Source organism: Oikopleura dioica, chromosome PAR (assembly GCF_907165135.1).
Source record: "Oikopleura dioica chromosome PAR, OKI2018_I68_1.0, whole genome shotgun sequence".
NCBI classification, from domain to species: domain Eukaryota; kingdom Metazoa; phylum Chordata; class Appendicularia; order Copelata; family Oikopleuridae; genus Oikopleura; species Oikopleura dioica.
In genome coordinates this window covers 11,871,521-11,890,530 of record NC_137293.1, presented here as the reverse complement: position 1 = coordinate 11,890,530, position 19,010 = coordinate 11,871,521, and the positions used below count along the sequence as shown (strand labels likewise).

The following is a 19,010-nucleotide window of genomic DNA, read 5'->3' as shown; positions in this document are numbered from 1 at the left end:
TATCTGCTCAATTAAAGTGCCAAGACTTTTATCTGTAACTGCTGTATAATTTTTGCAAACAATGATTAGTTGCCTAGTTTGCCTTTCAAGAGCTCTGAGCATAACAGTTATGCCTCTTTCCGAGGATATTTTCTAGAGTAGGGACAAGCTCTTCTGTTCTAAAAATTGTATTCTCGTCTGAACGACAGCTAGAAATTCTCCAAACAAATCGCTCGAGAGAATTATTTTCTGAAAATGAACATGAACGGGTTCTCCAACGAAGACACCAGTAAAGAGGTGACGTGAAATTTAAAGAAGTGAGAATTAAAACTTTTCAATAGGCTGATTTCAAAGAAAGAGGAGACGATCTCATGGAAACGAAGAAAAATTTTAGAGAAGAGCAAGTAATAGATCTTACAGGTCTTCCTGATCTCGAGGAATGTAGCGATGATTGTGCTGAAGACGATGGATTCATTTTGATTAGCGACGATGATGATGGTTCTGTAGCTAAAACTGAGTGTAAATCGGGCGAAAACAATGTCTCAGACAAGAAGATCATCGAAAATCTAGGTGTATAAATTTTCTACCTGCCATGAATTAAAACTTTTATAAAGCGGAGCGCAACGAAGATGACGACGAAGAACAACTAGTAGAATCAGACGAGGAATACGAAATCATCACAAGTCAATGCGAGAGAATAATTTTGCCTGACCACTTTACTCATCCGATTCTCAACGCCGAAGGAGAACATATTTTAACTGTGACCGAAAGTGAAATTTATCTCCCCGAAGATATCTTTCATTAAAACAAATTTACCACAGTGTTCATTGTTATTCAAGAATTTATTGCGCTCTCTCAGCGGGAATCTACTGGCGCCCTTTTGCTAAAGAGTTCAGGGCGACGGTAATTTCAGTCGAAAGGAGGGAGGAAAATTAAGTATCAGATCATCGCAAGTAGTTCAATGAAGTCTGAAGTCGATTATTAACGATAAGCCGCCGTCAATAAGCTGGTTTTATGAATAATTAATGGTGCAAGTGTGGAGCTCGCTACGCACGCGCCGCAGGCTAAAGCGGGTTCTCCCGTTGGCGCGCCTTTTCTGAGACCTCTCCTATTGATTGATCAAAAAAGGAGGAGGAGCGATTGGCGCAAGGCACGATCCTCCAGGCGGGCCTAATTTTTCTGTTTTGCCGAGTACTAAAAAGGAAGTTGGCTAAACAAACAAGTACAGAACTGGATAGAGAATAAGGAATTATGTAGAGAGGTCGGAAAGAAGATAAGAAGTTGACTGTTAGAAGGAAATCGATTGTTAAAGTACAGGTACAGTGGTGATTAAGGGACCCGGGCGAGTAACGCGATGGCCAACTTTACGCGCTCGCCATTGATCTTTCAGAAAAGCTTTTTTGAAATTTCTTTTTGCTAAACATATCTTCATTCCCTCAGCTTTCATCTCCTACTTTCAGACTTTTTACATCATGATTAATTCTTGAGCTAGAGTGAAAAAGAGAAGTTCAACTTCAAAAGGCATCAACTCCTGCAAACTTCATTTTATTGACATGAAAGCAGCACCATTGAAAAGCCCATTATATTCTGAACAGATCATACTTAATGCGCTAAGCTAGAACTGTACTAATTGCCCTGAACGCGCTGATAAACAAACAGACTGAGCGCTCTCAGCAAGGCAGGACACTCCGATCGGGCTATTTTGGGCTCCCGGGACATGATTCCCGCTGCGCCCGCACCAAGTTTTCTTGTTTATCTGGCCTTAATCGCTCATTACTGCAGTTTCAGCTTAGCGCATTAAGTATGATCTGTTCAGAATTTAATGGGCTTTTCAATGGTGCTGCTTTCATGTCAATAAAATGAAGTTTGCAGGAGTTGATGCCTTTTGAAGTTGAACTTCTCTTTTTCACTCTAGCTCAAGAATTAATCATGAGTCTGAAAGTGGGAGATGAAAGCTGAGGGAATGAAGATATGTTTAGCAAAAAGAAATTTCAAAAAAGCTTTTCTGAAAGATCAATGGCGAGCGCGTGAAGTTGGCCTTCGCGTTACTCGCCCGGGTCCCTTAAGTTAGCCAGAGGCGCGTGTTACTAATCAAAAATTGATTAATATTTTTATTTATTTTCTTCTTTTTTTCGATTAAGGTGAACTTAAAGGGTTTTCTGCGGGCTTTTTCAACCCTCTAGTACCAATTGAAAATCGTCAATTTGGAATAATTAAAAAGGTCATGTGAGGGTATTGCATAATTTTTGCCGATTTCTGTGAGCTGCAAAATTTCGAAAATCTCTGTGTTTAAAAAAACACTTAGTCCCGATTGGGGGAAGCGATTTGTACTTCGCTCCGGTGAGTTCCGCTAAAGAGAGCGTTTAGAAACATGCATCACGTTGATCATTAGAACTTCCGTTTCAGACCAATCAAAAATAAATTCAACGCCTTTTGCTATTTACCCCGAGCTTCATAATTTTTAATTTGTCTTAATGTCATTTTCGTATTCATGATTGGACTTGAAAACGCAGGATTTTTGAACTCTTCTATTGAATGACTGTGTATTTTGATTCTAACTTGATTTGATTCTTACGTTATTCGAAAGAGAGTAGATGTTTAGCCGCGCCGAGTTGATCCCTTAGAAGAGTATCAGTACTTTCGCCCCTAAGCCGGTTAAAATGTTATTTTTCCACGAGCGTAAGTCTGGTTTAGTTCATAAAGTAGCCCCGAACGGGCTAATTTGTTACGCTACGTAGAGCGAAAAACATTTTTTTTTATTTGCTCGAAGACTGTCTTTTTACAGCAGCTACTGATTTTCCACGTCGATGTATTCAGCCGAATGATAATACGGCGGCCCTTAATTCAAGGGTGCACCTCTGATGATTTCTGACTGGGCTCAGAAACTTGTGTAGATAACCTGAGTCAGGGTCTGAAAAATATTTTGTGAAAAAAACGAAAAATTGTTTTTTCTCAAAGTACGAAATTTGATGCGAAAATTGATTTGCCTGAACGGGGGTTTGACCTGCCAGGTAAATCCGACGCCAGGTCGAACCCCCGCTCAGGCAAAACCCCCGGCAGCCTATTTTATTGATTTACGATATTGTGTTATCCCCTTGACCGATTTCGGGCCTCAGCGAAGCGGTAGTGACGCAACCTGCCGAGCTAAAGTTCCGATTACCTATATTACCGGTATTTCTGATACTGCGCCAGATGACGCTCTCAGCTGTTTTGTCTCATTCGAAATAAACAAACTACCAACTCCGAGTTAAAGTCTGGATTTTGTCAGGGGTAGCGAGTTCTATTTCGCATCAAAAATTTCTTGTTAATAAAAATTAATAGAATTTTCAACCTCGCGCTCAACTTGCAGAAAAAGGTCTCGAGGCCAAGTTAAAAAGCAGAAAACGAGAAAGAGGAAAGATTAAAAGAGAGGCCGCTGGGATTTCTTTATTACAATCGGATACTTTTCGGTTTTTATTTAGATGCAATTTGTGTTTTGAGGTTAGTACTGATTCTCCAATGTTCATCCCTTTTATGATGTCGCGCGCGCTTGGAAAGATTATTTATGCAGCAGATAAACAAGTGCATACGGTTCACCCTTATTCATTTTTTTACCGGTAACAGAGAGTTATGAATTTCGGTTCATTTGAAAATTTTTAACGTGTCGCTCTGTCGAAAAAGCCGCTGATCGAGCAATCGATCAGGACACCACGCTGCCCAAGAATGTTTTCGCTATTTTTTCGATCAGAAGTAAGCTCATTTTTCTGTGATAAGAGGCCATCCTCGATGGATATTTGAAACAGAAACTATTCGCGTGCGCGAGTGTATTTTTGTGGTGTTTAGGTGCTCATTAAGAGGATGGTATGCTTATTAAAAAAATGGAGTCATCTTTGAGTTGCTTGATTTTCGAACCAATAAGAAACTCGAATCAGTACCCCCTATTTTATTCAGTAGAAAAAAATTGCAGGATGATCCATTGGATCAATATCTTATCTTTCCTTATGCCTCCCACTTCCTTTTATTGAATTTGTATCGAAAGAATCAAAAATTGATCAAGTTCAAATTTATACGATCAAAATCTTACTCAAAGAGGATAAAACTAGAGGATCGTGTGAATGAAATAAGCTGAATGTTATTTCGAAAAGGTGAATCACATCAAATCGCCTCTCTTGCTCCGGCGAAAAAGTCGTAAACCCCGAGATGCAGTAAAGTTGATTGCATTTTTGCGCACTTTTTGCTCATAAATTTAGAGAAGTTAGAGATAAACTCGAATATGTAGAAAATTGAAAGTAAGATCAAGCAAGATGAGTGAAGAAAAAGGACCGTGTTCGAATTTCAAGGGCTCATTTTTTAACCCACTGGCGTAATTTTGCCTTTTTCGATTTGTTTTTTGAAGAAACCTCGGATTTCTGCGGATAAATTTAAGGTTTTGATAAATTTTGAACACGGGAAAAAGGTCCGAATTGGCAGTTTGTCAGTAAGTTCAAAATATCTTCCGACGGAAGGTTAAATATCTGATCCGCTTATTTTACCGTTAGAATCCGAATTAAGGGTGCTATCGGTGAACAAGTCAGCGGCGCCTAATCTCGGCACGCGATACGTTTTCGATCATTATGTTCTTACCCAAAGCAGAAGACAATCTGAAGAGCTTTGTATTTCGCGCCTTTGATCTCACCCTTCTTAATTACTGAAAAAGAAAGAAAAAGCAGATTACTGTGATTTCAAGAAGCGTGGTATTACAGTTTACTTGACCTTCAACTTGAGTTTTTGGCTTTTTAGCGAACAAAGCCGACTGGAGGAAGCATTGAAAGGCGACACTCGCCGGAGGAGTCATCTTTTTTTTTTATTAATTTTGACTGTGATTGAGCTTTTTTTTCAAAATTCAACTTAGAGGAGATTTAGTGTGATTCCGGAAGAAAAAGTTCTATTTATGGGCCATAAATTATGGTAAAAATTATTTTGAATTCCAACGGGTCAAAAGCTCACTTTCTTATTTGCCATCTGGATCTTAAGAGGGGGGGTCGTCAATATGGATTTTCAGAGTAATTTTGAATTTTTCTCATCCAATCGGGTTTCACCGCTTTTTTTGTTTTTCAGTAAGCCCGATATTGACGACCCCCCTTAATCGAAAGAATCGGAGCATTTTTCAACGAAATTCGAATTTAGTTTTTTTCAACTTGAAAACAACTTAGTTGTCATTTAGAGATGGACACGACAGCAGAACTCAACGATTCGATTATTTCTACCGCAGAGCGGGAATACGTATTTCCAGATTTCAAGGTAGGCAGGACTGGGCACCACTCTTTCTCAGACTTTGTTCTCAGATTTTTATCAATAAACGAAAGAAAGGATTAGCGATACTGATTGGCTCACTTCCGATTTTCGTAAATCCTTTCCCATAATTATTAGAATCGGTTATCATTAGCTTTTTGTCAAGCTTTCTCATTAGCATAACTGTATGTATTCAGGACTCGAGATGGGAAAGAACCCAAGATACAGAAGGAGAAGCCTCCCACTTTGAAGTTGAGCGCATAAAACAACTACAAGGTACAGTCAATTCGCGAGATTTTCCCAATCATTTTGGACCTCCAAAATCAAAATCATCATCAATTGTTCTTGAAGAATGATTGTAATCCCTCTTTCATGGTCACCATAAAAATGTTTGACCTGGCGTTTTAGACAAAAATAGCGGTCATGAAAATCTTTTGCTTTGCAATAATGGTCAAGTTTCTCGTCCGATTTTTGACCGTAATTACAAACTATCTTGAAGCGCAACTGACCAAGTCAAAATGCACACATGAGGAAGTAATTAAAAGGACCCAGACTGAACCTTAGAACGAACTTTGAGAACGCTAATTTTAACTTGCTCTCACGTAAGATTTTTTTGGATCAGTTTACCCAAAAACCGAGCTGAGAAGAAAAAGAGTACTCGTACTTCTTGTAGAACAAGCTTTGATACATGCGATTGTATACAGATCTGGCGAGTAAAACGTGATGATGGAATCATTTGTTTAAACTTTTTTCCATTGCGACTCTCTTTTTGTCTAAATGTAGCATGAAGAGTTAGTTTCCCATGACGGTCAAAAATGAGCTGGCACCAAATTTTCTTTGGAGAAAAGGAAGATTCAAGGTCAAGTTTCTCTTCATAAGAAATCTTCCTGATCACCAATTGTGATTCATGATTAGCATCAGTTGAGCCGAGTTTAAATAGTTTCAAATTGATCAGCGTTAGTTGATCCCTTCCTTCGCCCCTTCCAGTCTCAATATTTTGGCACGTGAAAGTCGCCCCGGTCTCTTATCCGGGGTCATCCATTTTTTGCACCAAAAACGAATAAACGTCCACAACTGTTGTTACACTTGGCGGACAGCGCGAGTTTGCTCGATTTCCAAAGAAAACCCAAAGTGAAAGACTCGTGTCTCCGTCAGGACTCACTTGTTCCGGACGATAATAAAGTTGGCTGACGCGCAATTAGCACGATTATTGTTTTTGCAGATTTCTTCTAAATGACTACGGTTTCACGCCTGGTTATTTGCTCTAGCGTAATTTTCATTTATATCGGAGATGGAAAAATCATCATCATTTTTCATTATTAATTTCAAATAAATAATCTCAGTTTAGAAGATATTTTTCTTGCTCGAAATTAGGTGACTTATTTTCATCATAAGTTCATGACTCCTCCTGTATAAAACCAGGTACTGAATGAAGTGAATGGCATAAGATACAGTTAGCGGGATTTTAGACGCGGTCGGGTGTAAAATGGACCACAAGGTGGTTTCTTTCTAACCCCGATCCACTCAGACAACTAATCGTATCAATTTAAACACGGGACTTTGAATCGCTTTTGAATCGACAATTGCGCGGAATTTGAAATTGACCGGTGCGCGGTCGCCCAAGAGGCTTGCGGTGCATTAAATAACCTTCAAAAATGTCAAATGAATTTTACTATTACAAATCACGATTTCGTAACAAAATCTTTATTGCATCCGTCTTTCTTCACTCCCGTTTATTGCAACACTCGATTATCACATTCTGAAGCTGGGGGTGGCCCGGTTTGACGGGCTAATCGAGGGAGGATGCGTGAAAAAATTCAATCACAAATGTTTACATGCAAATCTTCCGATAAATCCTTTCACGCCCTTTTCAGCGCTTCGATTACCCTTGCAATTATTTTTCCGCGAAGCTGTTTACTATACGAAAGAGGGGAAAACTAAAGTTTATTTCTGATGTCAAGGCAGATTCAAGTTATCTTTTGTTTGGAAAGAGTCGTAATGCCATTATCAAAAAAAGATAAGAAATCCCAAAGTACCAAATTTGTGGCAACTCCGGATCATTTCTGCCATCGTTTCACATTTTAAAGAAATGTTATTTATCTGAGTTTTCATGTCAGTGGGCCAGATCATTATTTTTTCGACGGAAACAATATTTTTCACACTTAGCATTTTTACGCTCTTCAAATTTGCATCTCCACATTCTCCCGAAAATAAGTTCAAAGGATGTTTCCATCAAGTGAAGATCTGTTCAAACATTCGTCACTCTCGGTATCTCTCCCTATTCTTGCCCGGATCTCGCCTCGGATGTTTGCTCCCCCAGTTGTCCTTTAGTTCTTCTCTTAAATATCTTTCAAGAAACTCGATCTAAGGACTTTGAAAGTTGAAATTTTTCATTTTCAATTGTTCGTCGGGAATTATTTGCTCTACGCAGAGCCGACAAAATCGGCCTCTCAAAAGAGCCTCACGTAAAACAGAGTAAATTTCAGAATTCTGTATCTTCTGACTCTCCCCTCGCCGGCAGAGATCGAAACTTTATTCTTTGATTTTATTGCCCAGAGAGAGATTTTGATTAGAGTTGAAACTTTCATGGAGGCTTGATTCTCAAAATAAGAGATAAAAATAGAAGAAAATTATGAATGGTCAATCTTATCAGGGGACGAGGAAGGCTTCGATGACGACGGTTACGACCTCGTCGACGACTTCTTCGACCAATGGCGTCACGATGAGGGATGGTTCATTATTTTTTTTCCACAGATTTAGATTTTTTTGAATTCATTTTTGAATCATCTCCGAAGAAAATCTTCGTTGACAACAACGTCCAATGTCCAGTTGCGCCGCCGCTCTCAGGCAGACACAGTTGGGCTCGTTAATTACTGTCAAAATTGGATTCGGCGGGAATGAATATCATTCAAAGGAGAGAAGGTTGTAGTGTGAGCCTGTATTGTGACTGATCGATGTTGCAGGTCTTGGTCTATTTTATAATCAATATCAAGGAGCGAATATTGAAATGATCGAGTTTTAAATTATGAGAAATAAGGACTTTATTATTTTATGATGATTATTTTGAGATGACGTTGGGAAGAGGAAGTAGCCAGTTGAGCGATGTGTTTGAAAAACATGTCTTCGGAAAACGAGGTATAATTTTTGGACAGCAAGAATTTGCGATGCTGTTAGAATGAATGTTGTTTTGAAAAAGTTGTATTTATAGACCTCAACAGAAGATTCTAGTCACGAACCTTGACTTTTAAAACTAGGAAAGTTAAATACCTGTCTAATAATGCATGAACTTTCCAGATCGTAAAACAAATATTAATAATTCTGACACCGGGCAAATAGTAGATCGATTGGTGGCTCATGAACTTCTGCATTTATTCCGGCAAAATTGTTTTCAATTCGAATGATGATTGATACAATTTTTCTTCGCTTGCGGAAATTAGAATATTTAAAAGTCTTGAGGGCTTTACGAGCCCTAGAATATCCTCATGGCATTTATAATGTAAATATGAGCTCGATAGCAAGTTCAAAATCCGTATCTGTTTGCCTGATTGATCCAAATGGGGAAGCACTGGCCGGAGCAGATCCTTCCCGAATGTGAATGCTGCATTCAGGATTCATAAAAACGCGTTACAAGAAGCAAAGTGCTCGTTACTCGAGGAGTAAATGCAATAAACGCGATCTTTGTCCGACTCCTCGACGCAACAGCACAGCCACATCATCAACAAGAATTTCGCAAACTCAGAATTAAAGTTTCTTTCTTTCTAGGTCAGCGCCTTTTTTTGCGGAAGTTTTTGAACTTGAAAGAAGTTATATTTTTTCCCTCTCTTCTTTGAGGATTCTCTCTGTTTTCTGACTGTTAGGCTTTGTTTGGCTCAGTCAGTGTTTTCGGTAATCAAGTTGATGGGATCTCTTCTCTCTCGAGACAGGTGCAAATTTGTATAATTGGATACTTTTTATTATATTTGGGGTCAAATCTCATGAGGCCAGCTCAACCTTGCTCGTTCCCTGCTGTCATTTTTCTTCTCAACCGAGAGAGAAGCTGACCAATGATGCCCGGGCGAGATAATCACCGGCGCGGGAGGACGATTTAGCAGCGCAACCGACCGAGTGTGGACAATTAGCGAGCCTTACCGAGAGAGTTACCGCCCGATTGTATATTTTTTATTTACGTTACGTGAATCCGAAAGTATTAGACGGGTTCAAATAGAAGTTTAACGAGCCCTAATATGGCCTGGCGTGGCAAACGGGCATCGGCTCTGTACGAAAATGACGACTCGGGAGAGGGGATAAATGCTCAAGTCAATAAATTGAGAGGTACAGTAATCCTATCTTTTGGTATTCCAGGAAAAAGGAGAGCTCAAAAATGGGCTTTCATTTTCGAGTTTTAAAGCGCTTGGTTTTACAAGATTTTTGGAACTTATGTTCAAGTTAGAATTTTCCCGGGAAGTGGACGCCATTGAAAAGGGGGATTACAATAAGTTCAGATAAAAAATCGCGCGTCAGCGGTCGCGTAAAATATCTTCGAGGTATCAGCATTCCATCCATCACGTTCATGTTCTCACTTAATTTAAATGTTACAGTGCATAACAATTCTTCAGTTCCTTCGTCGGAAGTCCGACGTCATGTGGAGTTCCATATGTTTCTTTGCCTGATATCGTTTAACATCTTTTCAGACGAACGGGAAGCCGTCCAAGGTCGAACCTTCACGAAATGGGTCAACTCGCAGCTTTCTCGCCATCCCCAAGGCGTCAAGATCGACAATCTTTACAGAGACCTGTACGACGGAAAGAATCTGATCCGGCTTCTCCACGTGCTTTCTGGCGAGCATCTCAAAATTCCAAACACAAGAGGGCGCATGCGAATTCACGCGATGGAGAACGTTCAAAGAGCTATTGACTTTCTGAGGGAGAAACAAGTGCCCATGGAGAATATTGGAAATCACGATATTGTGGACGGAAATCATAGGATCATTTTGGGACTCATTTGGACCATCATTCTTCGTTTCCAGGTGAGAACTCCAGTATTTGAGCTGACTCAGACGGGAGGACGTCATAATAGTGGGTAACTGTTAAATTTAATTACTCGTGAGAGTCGTGTCAAATTTAGCTTAGAACTTCAATTGCAGGTTGTGATAAGGCACCCTGTTGCGCTTGAATTTCATTTACCAAGGCGGAAGAAAAACACAACTCGTTCCACCATTTTTGAATTTCGAATTTCCTTGGATGCATACCAGCATTATGAGAAAAAGTTCTTGCTCTCGAACAGTCAAAAAGGAAGAGTCTATTTTGACAACGTCTCTAAAACACAATTTTCCTGAAAAAAAATTGCGCACACTCAAGTTGCGCTGTTTAGGAAAGGAGATCATCCTCAATTACATTGTGTCACGTAAACAAACTTTTGAGTAATATCATCGCATTCCTTGGCGGTTTTTTAAGGAGTCTTCTTTTTAGAACCCACTGGGTTAAATTTACGTCATTACCAAAATATACCATAAATGAATCGATTCATGATTTTTTATGAAGAAAGTTCATATCAGAAAAACTGGACAGGCTGTGATTGACTTTGTTCAATACCGAAAACCTCTCCATAAAATTACTATTTTCAAAAGACTATTTACTTATGCTTACTCCCTTGGCCGCGAAAAGGGCTGTCTCTGCCCAAAAGAGGCTTTTTGGCAGGAACCATCCACGCTGGAGCAGATTAATGCCTTCTGAGCTTACAAAAATATCCAAAGAGAAACTCGTACCCGCAAATTGGGTTTCACTAAGACAGTAGCTCGCTTCTAATGAAAGTGCGAAGTTGGTTCTTTTCTAATTTTTCAATTATGCGTAAAAATCCACATGTTTCCTTCTTGGAGTATTGAAGTGGGTAGGACGAGAGCGGCTCGGCACGTTGGAAAGCGACATTTTCGCCACTTTCGCTGGACAAGTTGCGGCTAAATAGGAATTCACAGCGCAGGGCATACTAAACTCACATTTCAAAAGTTCAAGTTTGAGATTGCATCAAACTTTTGGGGACATAAATGATAAGCGAATATCATGAATTTCAAAACATACTGAAGAAAAAAACTTATTTTGAAAATATTTATTACCAAATAAAAAAATTGATAAAATTTATTGGAAGATTCTTTTGATTTCACAATCTTCTCATTCAAAAACCCCTTCTTCACCATGTCAACCGAGTTTTCGCATCCGTTTCACTCTCGTAGAGTGCTTTTCATCCGAAAATCCTTGCACTCAGAGACGCCCCAAATGCACAGTTGTCTAATTTGAGCTGGTCGTGAATTTTGAAAGGGGTCGATTCCTTGCGGAAACTGAATTAGAGATTCTTTTTGGTACTTGTCAAAACGTATATTTCACAGCGATCAGTATCTAGTCGCTAGTATCTTTCGCCTAAGAACTGCGCTAATCTTGGTTAGTTCTGGAGAATTTTCGAATTAACTGACTACCGTTGTTAAATGATTCCTGTCTGTTAGTCAGATCATTTTTACAATCACAGATAGCAATCTTCTAACATCGCCCAAGAACGTGTCTCAGTAGTATGTTCTACAAGTTTCACTCAGTTCCTTTTCCTTACCTAGAAAGGGCCTTCCTCGGCGGTGGCTCCCTTAATCCTCCCTGTCCGTTTAGAGTCCAAGTACTGACTCGGCTTAGTTAAAATCTGAATTCCGCTGTTTGAACGTGGAAATTCCCTTTTTTGAAAATTCTTTTAGATCCAAGACATTGTCATCGATACCGAGGATTCCAAAGAGAGGAGGAGCGCCAAGGATGCCTTGCTACTCTGGTCTCAAATGAAGACAAAGGGCTATCCGAATGTGCAAGTCAAGAATTTCACGAAGTCGTGGAAAGATGGCCTTGCTCTCAATGCAATTATTCACAGACATAGACCGGACTTGATCGATTTCAACAGTCTACCAACTGATGGCTCCGTGGCAAGCAACACTGCAAACTTGGAGAATGCGTTCAAACAAGCGGAATATTTAGGAATGGAGTTGAATATTTATCGATAGAATAGCGTTAGATGTTTTTTTCAAAAAGCTGTGTCTTCAAAAACATTACGAAGAACAAGTTGTTCTTGCGATTTCACCGGACAGAGTCTGTCATCCAAATACCCTCGTTATTTGCTTTCTCTTGTTTCTGTTTTCCGAGCAGTCACTTTGCCCAAGTGCCCCTTAGGTTCCGCTCTAGCCGACCTGAAAACAACTCTTGCCAGGAATTACCCGTCTCCTAGAGCCGGAAGACGTCGCAGTCGAGAATCCTGACGAAAAGTCCATCATCACTTACGTTGTCTCATACTATCACTATTTTAACGAGCACGCGCAGAAAGAAATCGAGTCTAACAGAATCGGGACGATTCTTGATGCCGCTCTCGCTGCCGAAGCAAAGATCAACAACTACGATGAGCTGGTTACTAACTTGCTTAAATGGATCGAGGAGAAGATTGAAGAGCTCAATGATCGAACCTTTGCAAATTCAATCGATGGAGTCAAGAAAGACTTGGCTGAGTTCAACGCTTACCGACTCCAGGTACAAGATTTTATCTCTGATTTTGAAATTCCATTTTTTTTTCTTCAGGAGAAACCTCCGAAATTCGACGAAAAGGGGGCGATAGAAGTGCTGCTTTTCGACATTCAATCCCAAATGCGCGCCGATAACCGCGTTCCCTGGACCCCAGCTGAGGGCAAACTCATTGCAGATGTGCAGAAGCGATGGGACGAGTTAGAACTCGCCGAGCATGCACGTGAGCTCGCCATCCACGAGGAACTTAAAAGACAGGAGCGGCTAGAGCAGCTGGCCGAGAATTTCTTCACCAAAGCTCAGATGCGCGAGGAGTGGCTCAAGGATGTCAGAGGTCTACTGGAGAAAGGAAAAGAGCTTTGCATCTTACCTTGCGAAAATTTCCTGAAAACAGTGGATTGATCTTGCGATCATGCAGCTTGCGGTAACCCCCTTAATTCTGATAACCGCCTATCAGTATCGCTATGAACACTATCTTTATTAAAGATTACCCTCGTCACGTTCCTAGCAACAGTAATATCCGTAAAAAGTAAAGCTCGATAAGACAATTTTGGAAACAATTTGGACGCGGTAGAAGCTGCTCAGAAAAAACACGAGGCTATCGAAATGGACTTTGCCGCCTACCAACAGCGGATTAACTCGATGGAGGAAAAAGCAGACGAGCTTGAGAAGGAGAACTACCATGACATTGCAAAGATTCTGACCAAGTGAGTTCCTGATGCTTTGTGATTAAGTTAGTAGCTATTTTTGACTCAGAAAACTGTACATTCTCGATGAGGTGGCTTAGTTGCGTAATGATAAGGTGGGACGAATCTTCGAAATTCCGCCCCTGTCACAGAATAGTTTACATTGTCCAAAAATATTAGCATCGTCGTCAAAATCCAACATCCGATGCTTTTCTCTATGCCCTCTTTATTATTAATCATAGCGAGAAATGCGACTCTTTCTAAAAATCAAAGTGTAATATTATTTTTTTCTAAAGCGAGTGTTGTATTGTCGCGAAATTCATTTAACGTGGGATGAGCCTTCTATCTGATATTTGCTGAATTTGAAGGGGAGACCCTTAAGCTTAGAGCTCCGAAAAGGTGATCTAAACTCGACCACGATAATGCCCCTCCCCATCTCAAAAGCCGAGCCAATATTAGATCGAATTTTTGACAAAATTTAGCTGATTCGATTTTAGATTTTATAAAAATCTAGCTTTCAAAGATCTCCTCTTTGGCACCACTGGTTTTTTAAATTTAGAAGGCGAGACATTTCGAGACGGGTAAAATTATGACCCAAACATTTGGGTGGACTTCGAAAGCTTATTTTATAAGTAAGCAAAATCTGCTCAAAAAATGCAATGAAAAGCTGGCTTCTTTTCAGAAGGTCAGAATTGTGTAAGAGACTGAAATTCCATAACCAGTCGTTCTGAGGTAAATCTGAAAATAACTTAAAATCTCGCAATCCCTCTTTCAAACGATTCCTACCGCAAGAAATAATGTGAGTACGAGGTTTTCTCTCAAGGAATTCTTCTGTAGATTGAACCTCAAAAAATATCTGCAGTATCTATTTTTATGCTGCATCCGGCACCGCTGCGGTGGTTATTGCATCTGCATGTTGAACATTGACTTTGCGGCAAGGTCGACATGCCACTGGAATCATTCTTTGCTGTTTTCTATTAGATGCATTCAAATATTCTACTGTCATCCTTCCTCATCAAACCAGAATCATTCTAATCCCAAGTTGGAAGAAAAACATGATTCAAGAAAAAAAGCAGGCCACGTCCGTAGAAATTGCGGTCGCTAAATTTGCTCCTGTCTCGATATTTTTTGGTATTTTTCTAAAACGGAAAAGCCGGATTTATTTTTAATCGGACGGGATTCAATTTTGCAAAAGTCAATAAAGTCGGTTAACTCGATTGAGCTACTTTTGATCAGCATCTCAATTGGTTATTTAATAAAGCTGGGCGATTAATGTTTCCGCTTTTTATTTTGAATTATCAATTAATTTACAGAATTCGCCATTTTGTTCATTTCCAAGTCAAAAACCTCAATCAAGATAGAATAAGTGAGCTCTTTTCCCCCTAAATAGCCGGCTTTGCAGATCCCGCTAAGGTCTTCCGTCGAATATAAAATTCAAAACAGAAAACCCAAAGCGATACCCAAAAAGATAAGTCGGAAATTTCCCTCGCTAGATACTTTCGAAATTGTCCTTTTTGCCCACCACATGGCGAATAATTACTTCACTGCTTCACTGTTGCTTAGAAAGAATTTTCGGAAAAGCCGTTTTGATTTTCTTTTTGAAAGATTTGGTTAGGCTAATTGCGGTGGGCTATTTTCGGCAAAGGGAGATTAGACACGTGTCCGACTAGTGTTTTTAACAGACTCGTTTTTGTGCAGAACTCTTAACAGTTTTTAAGAAAAAAGTCTAAATATAGGTGCTTCCGTTTATTTTCAAAAATAAATATATCGGCATCTTGAAACTATGAAGCGTGTCATTACCATTAACCACATTAATCTGAGGTCTAATAAAAAAAGAGTAGAAATGAATTTCGCCATCACTCGTGGTGCGAGTGTTTCCGGCGTTTTGGCTGCTGCCGTGCAGCCACAATCGGATCCACTTTGGCTTGGCCTTATGAGTACTTGTACCTTCCCGGCGATAATCCACTTGTTTCAGAAAAGAAGAAATCACCCACTTGTGGAAAACATTACAGACCGATCTCGCTGCAAGACGACACAGGCTCAATCGAATTTTGGAGCTCCAACGAATCCTACAGACGATCCTTCTCATTTCAGATGCAATTGGCGAGACAAAATCAATCCTCTCCGACCACGTGGATTCTGCTCTACTTGAAGGACCGCGGGGTTGAAATTATTGTTTTTCAAGTGCTCTTTCGCAGCTCTCGCCACTTGGCATAAACGATCACGTGAGAATACAGGGGCAAACAGTTTCTGTTTCTTTGTCGCAGATGCTTGTCAAGTTTAGTCGCTTGAATTTGTGGCTGTTTGCGTTTGTGTGTCAATGATTAGGGTACGCAGCTTCTTACACCGGAGAGGACTCCCCCGGCCACGTTCTCGGACGATTACAGAATAGAAATAATGCAAACTAGAAAAATTTAACATTCGCTTTTTATATTTTTTAAATGCTGGAATATGATTATAAATTTTGATCATTTTTTCAAATTGCATTTTTTCTTCGAGTCCCATTATGAAAATTGATTTTCTATGATCTCTTTTATATCAGTTTTTGTCTTTTATACAATCACTCAAAGAGCTCTCTCTGTCTGTAATAAGGGCATATGCCTTTATTTTGTCCAAAAAATCAATACCTCGAGATAAATAAGATACGTCTCAGTATTAAATGTTTGCTTGGTCATCATGATGTTCTCCAGTATCATCTCGTATAACTTTTGCACAAAGAGCTTCTGTCAACATTTCGGAAACGCGCTTCGGTCCGTTCACCACCTGGGGCTTTAGAACACTCCATTAACCTTTCCTTCCCTTCCGCGCGGCGATGGGTTAAGATCGGTGGGAGAAGGTTAATTTCATTATCATTAGTAGCCGTGGAGAGAAATTCTTCTACGAGACAACAATGATTTAACAGATCTTTTAACTAAGAGCACAAAAGAAACTTAAGAGACTGATAAGAATTATTATCAATCCTGGTGCCCAGAGGCTATTTCAAGGCACGCACTTCTTGAAAAGGACATTGAGATGTTGGGCTGTAGGAAAGAGAAATGCACGCTCGAAGCTGTCGGCTATCTCGAGGTAAATCATCATCCAATTTTTAAGAACTGACCCAAGTTGTGTGGATGTATCAAAATAGTAGTTAGTCAAGTTCAAGTTAATCCCTCTTTTCGCAGTGGCAATTTCTGGCCGATGTGCCCTAATCCAGATGTGTGCGATTTCGCCCGACATGTGTGAGAATTAGTGGTTGTTGAACACACACGGCGTAGTTAAAAAAATCTCTTCTAGTCAGTCAACTCGGAGTCTACTTCAGAAACGTGCATTCCGATAGGTTGCAATGTTTCTGACAGGAATATATTCACGAGGACAACGACTGCGCGCTAATTGCCTACAAAAAAACATACACACTTATTTTTGTTCTACCGTGTGTCAAGGGTTAAACTTTGCAAAAAGTTCACAAGAAATAAACCACTATTCTCTCATTAACGAAAACTTAGCGAGGCCTATCCATAATCTCATTTATCAAGGCCAGAACTTGGCCTGTACTTCTTTCTCAATCGGTAATCTTCACACGGGATTTTCCGCTGAAATGAATAACGCTCAAGTTCTGTGTCTAATTGATTTGTTCGCCTTTGAGCTTGCCCCTGACGTGACCCGCTTTTAGGAGGACGAGGAGAGCTACACCCCGAAAGAAGCCGCCGATCTTCGCCCTAAAGTCGAGCAACTCAAGGCCGAATACGATGAGCTCATCGAACTGGCGAGAGCAAAGAGCGAGACGCTCAAAGCTAAGCAAACGCTCCATGAACTCCAACAGGATCTCAGTGAAATGGACCAGTGGATTATTACTAAGCTCGAGCTTCTCAAAAGGTAAGAGAGCGACTTTAAAAAAGCCCTTTTCGTGGAGACATTGTCACGCGAAGTTTTTAGTTTCTCTCAATAAAAAAGTTCGATCGAAAGTAACTTCTTTCTTTTCGAAAAAAAATCATGGGGTGGCGCTTTCTTTGCAGCCAATCAAATTCAAAAAAAGCTAATTTTATAAAACTAGAATCATGGGCAGTCTTCGGGCCTGGTTAGCTCAGTCGGTAGAGCGTTGGACTCTTAATCCAACGGTCGCGGGTTCGAGCCCCGCATTAGGCTCATCTTTTATCATTTTCTCTACTTATCAGTCCTTTTAACACCCTCTTCAGGATCTGCGAAGATAAGCCCGAGGATCTTACTGAGGTTCAACGCGCGCTCGCGGCGCATCAACTTGAACAAGGCGAGGTTTCTGTGCGAAAGACGAAACTGGCTCTTTTGGCCGAGCGGGCCCGAAAAGCCGAGCAGCACACGGAGATCGAGCAGAAATGGAGCGAGCTGAGCGAAATGATGAGCGCTCGGGCGGAAGTTCTCGAAAAAGAGCGGGAGCGACTTCAGCATCAGCAGAAACATGCAGAGTTCGTTGCGCTTCTTGGCGAGATCAAGTCGCGAATCGAGCATTCTACCAAACCAACTGACGATGCAGAAGTTCAACGACAGATCAAGGCGATGAAAGCAATCAAGGATCAACTCGTTGACATTAAAAAGCCACTTGATGAGTTGCAAGCCGAAGCGGAGAACTTCGAAGAAGCTGATGTCAGTTCTAGCATCAATGAACATTCTGCACTTGTCGATACTGTTGATGAGAAGCTCGTGTATCTTGACAAGATTTCTGACGCGTATGATTTCTTGAACGAATGCGAAGAAGAGGTCCAGTGGTGCCACGAAAAAGCAACGCTTCTTGAGAACTTGAGTGTTCCAGATGATCTCGAGGAAATTTCCGTTATCAAAACGCGATTCGACGGTATCCGAGAAGACGTTGACAAGCGCGCGCAAGTCGTCGATCAACTCGCTTCCCGAGGAGATGAGCTCAATCAAGGAGGATCCGATGCTCCGCCAGAATTGCTCGACGGCGCTGTAGGTCGAGTCAAAGAGGCCTGGAAGGCGCTGCAGGACGCTCTGAAAGCGAAGGATGATGAATTTGTTCACGGTGAGACGCTTCAGAAGTTCTACCTGGATGTTGCGCAGACGGAAATGCGAATCGGGGAGAAAGCTCAAATCATCGAAAACACCAAGGAAGGTTTTGCAAAGCATTATACTTCCCCGGAAAAAAGAGCTAATCACAAAATCCGCGAAATGAAACGTCGCGACTAAGTTATCTCATCAGCAGTCCAGATAATCATTTTTGCGAAGCCTGGCACGTAATAAAATATGTCGATCATTTGACATCGGAGAATTTACACGGCCCCGGACTGGGTTCAATTTTGCATAAACTTGAGCCCGGCCTCAGCTTTAACCGTTATGAACATGTGTTTGATGGTGTCGTGTGGCCGAAAGCAAAGATGTAAATAAATATCTAACGTGATTTATTAGTGATTCAGTTGAGCTGAATCTATGCTGACCAAATACTATTTCATCTAACATGGAAAATTACCATTAATCTCAGATTGAACATGGTCAATTTCAAAACAACTTTCAAGTTGACAGCTTAGCAATAAATCAGAATTTCTTTCGTCGAAAGTAACCCAAACACAAGCGAGTTTCTAAACCGTAAAACTAAGCATCGCAAAACTGCTTGACA

General features: G+C 40.5%; 3 protein-coding genes and 1 non-coding gene across 4 annotated transcripts in view; all 4 read left to right on the top strand.

Annotated features, from left to right (window-relative positions):
• The window catches only part of LOC145701859 (spectrin beta chain, non-erythrocytic 2-like), a 36,785-nt gene extending 23,640 nt beyond the window's left edge, over positions 1-13,145 (top strand). Inside the window, exons 2-7 of the mRNA XM_081779075.1 lie at positions 5,156-5,238; positions 5,427-5,505; positions 9,900-10,234; positions 11,939-12,203; positions 12,430-12,752; positions 12,801-13,145. Coding sequence (XP_081635201.1) covers positions 5,164-5,238; positions 5,427-5,505; positions 9,900-10,234; positions 11,939-12,203; positions 12,430-12,752; positions 12,801-13,145 — 1,422 coding nt within the window. The 5' untranslated portion in view covers positions 5,156-5,163. The remainder of the gene's footprint in view (positions 1-5,155; positions 5,239-5,426; positions 5,506-9,899; positions 10,235-11,938; positions 12,204-12,429; positions 12,753-12,800) is intronic.
• LOC145705137 (uncharacterized) lies at positions 196-789 on the top strand. Its single transcript, XM_081782593.1, has 3 exons — positions 196-276; positions 321-549; positions 594-789. Exons 1-3 carry the CDS (start codon positions 235-237, stop codon positions 782-784), a joined length of 462 nt encoding a protein of 153 aa, XP_081638719.1. The 5' UTR covers positions 196-234; the 3' UTR covers positions 785-789.
• A 144-nt stretch (positions 13,146-13,289) lies between the features above and the next one.
• LOC145701858 (spectrin beta chain-like) lies at positions 13,290-18,583 on the top strand. The gene is made up of 5 exons (XM_081779074.1): positions 13,290-13,450; positions 15,405-15,583; positions 16,401-16,495; positions 17,079-17,281; positions 17,602-18,583. The coding sequence occupies exons 1-5, from the start codon at positions 13,350-13,352 to the stop codon at positions 18,581-18,583; spliced, it is 1,560 nt and encodes a 519-aa protein (XP_081635200.1). The 5' UTR covers positions 13,290-13,349.
• Positions 17,479-17,551, top strand: TRNAK-CUU (transfer RNA lysine (anticodon CUU)). The gene has a single exon. It is a non-coding gene; the product is annotated as a tRNA-Lys (tRNA).
• Positions 18,584-19,010: the final 427 nt, after the last annotated feature.

Coding starts and splice junctions, on each gene's coding strand:
- LOC145701858 (XM_081779074.1), top strand. CDS start 13,350: ATGGACTTTGCCGCCTACCAACAGCGGATTAACTCGATGGAGGAAAAA. Junction 13,451..15,404: donor ATTGCAAAGATTCTGACCAA/GTGAGTTCCTGA, acceptor CACTTGTTTCAG/AAAAGAAGAAATCACCCACT. Junction 15,584..16,400: donor GGATTCTGCTCTACTTGAAG/GACCGCGGGGTT, acceptor CCTGGTGCCCAG/AGGCTATTTCAAGGCACGCA.
- LOC145705137 (XM_081782593.1), top strand. CDS start 235: ATGAACATGAACGGGTTCTCCAACGAAGACACCAGTAAAGAG. Junction 277..320: donor ACGAAGACACCAGTAAAGAG/GTGACGTGAAAT, acceptor ACTTTTCAATAG/GCTGATTTCAAAGAAAGAGG. Junction 550..593: donor GAAGATCATCGAAAATCTAG/GTGTATAAATTT, acceptor ACTTTTATAAAG/CGGAGCGCAACGAAGATGAC.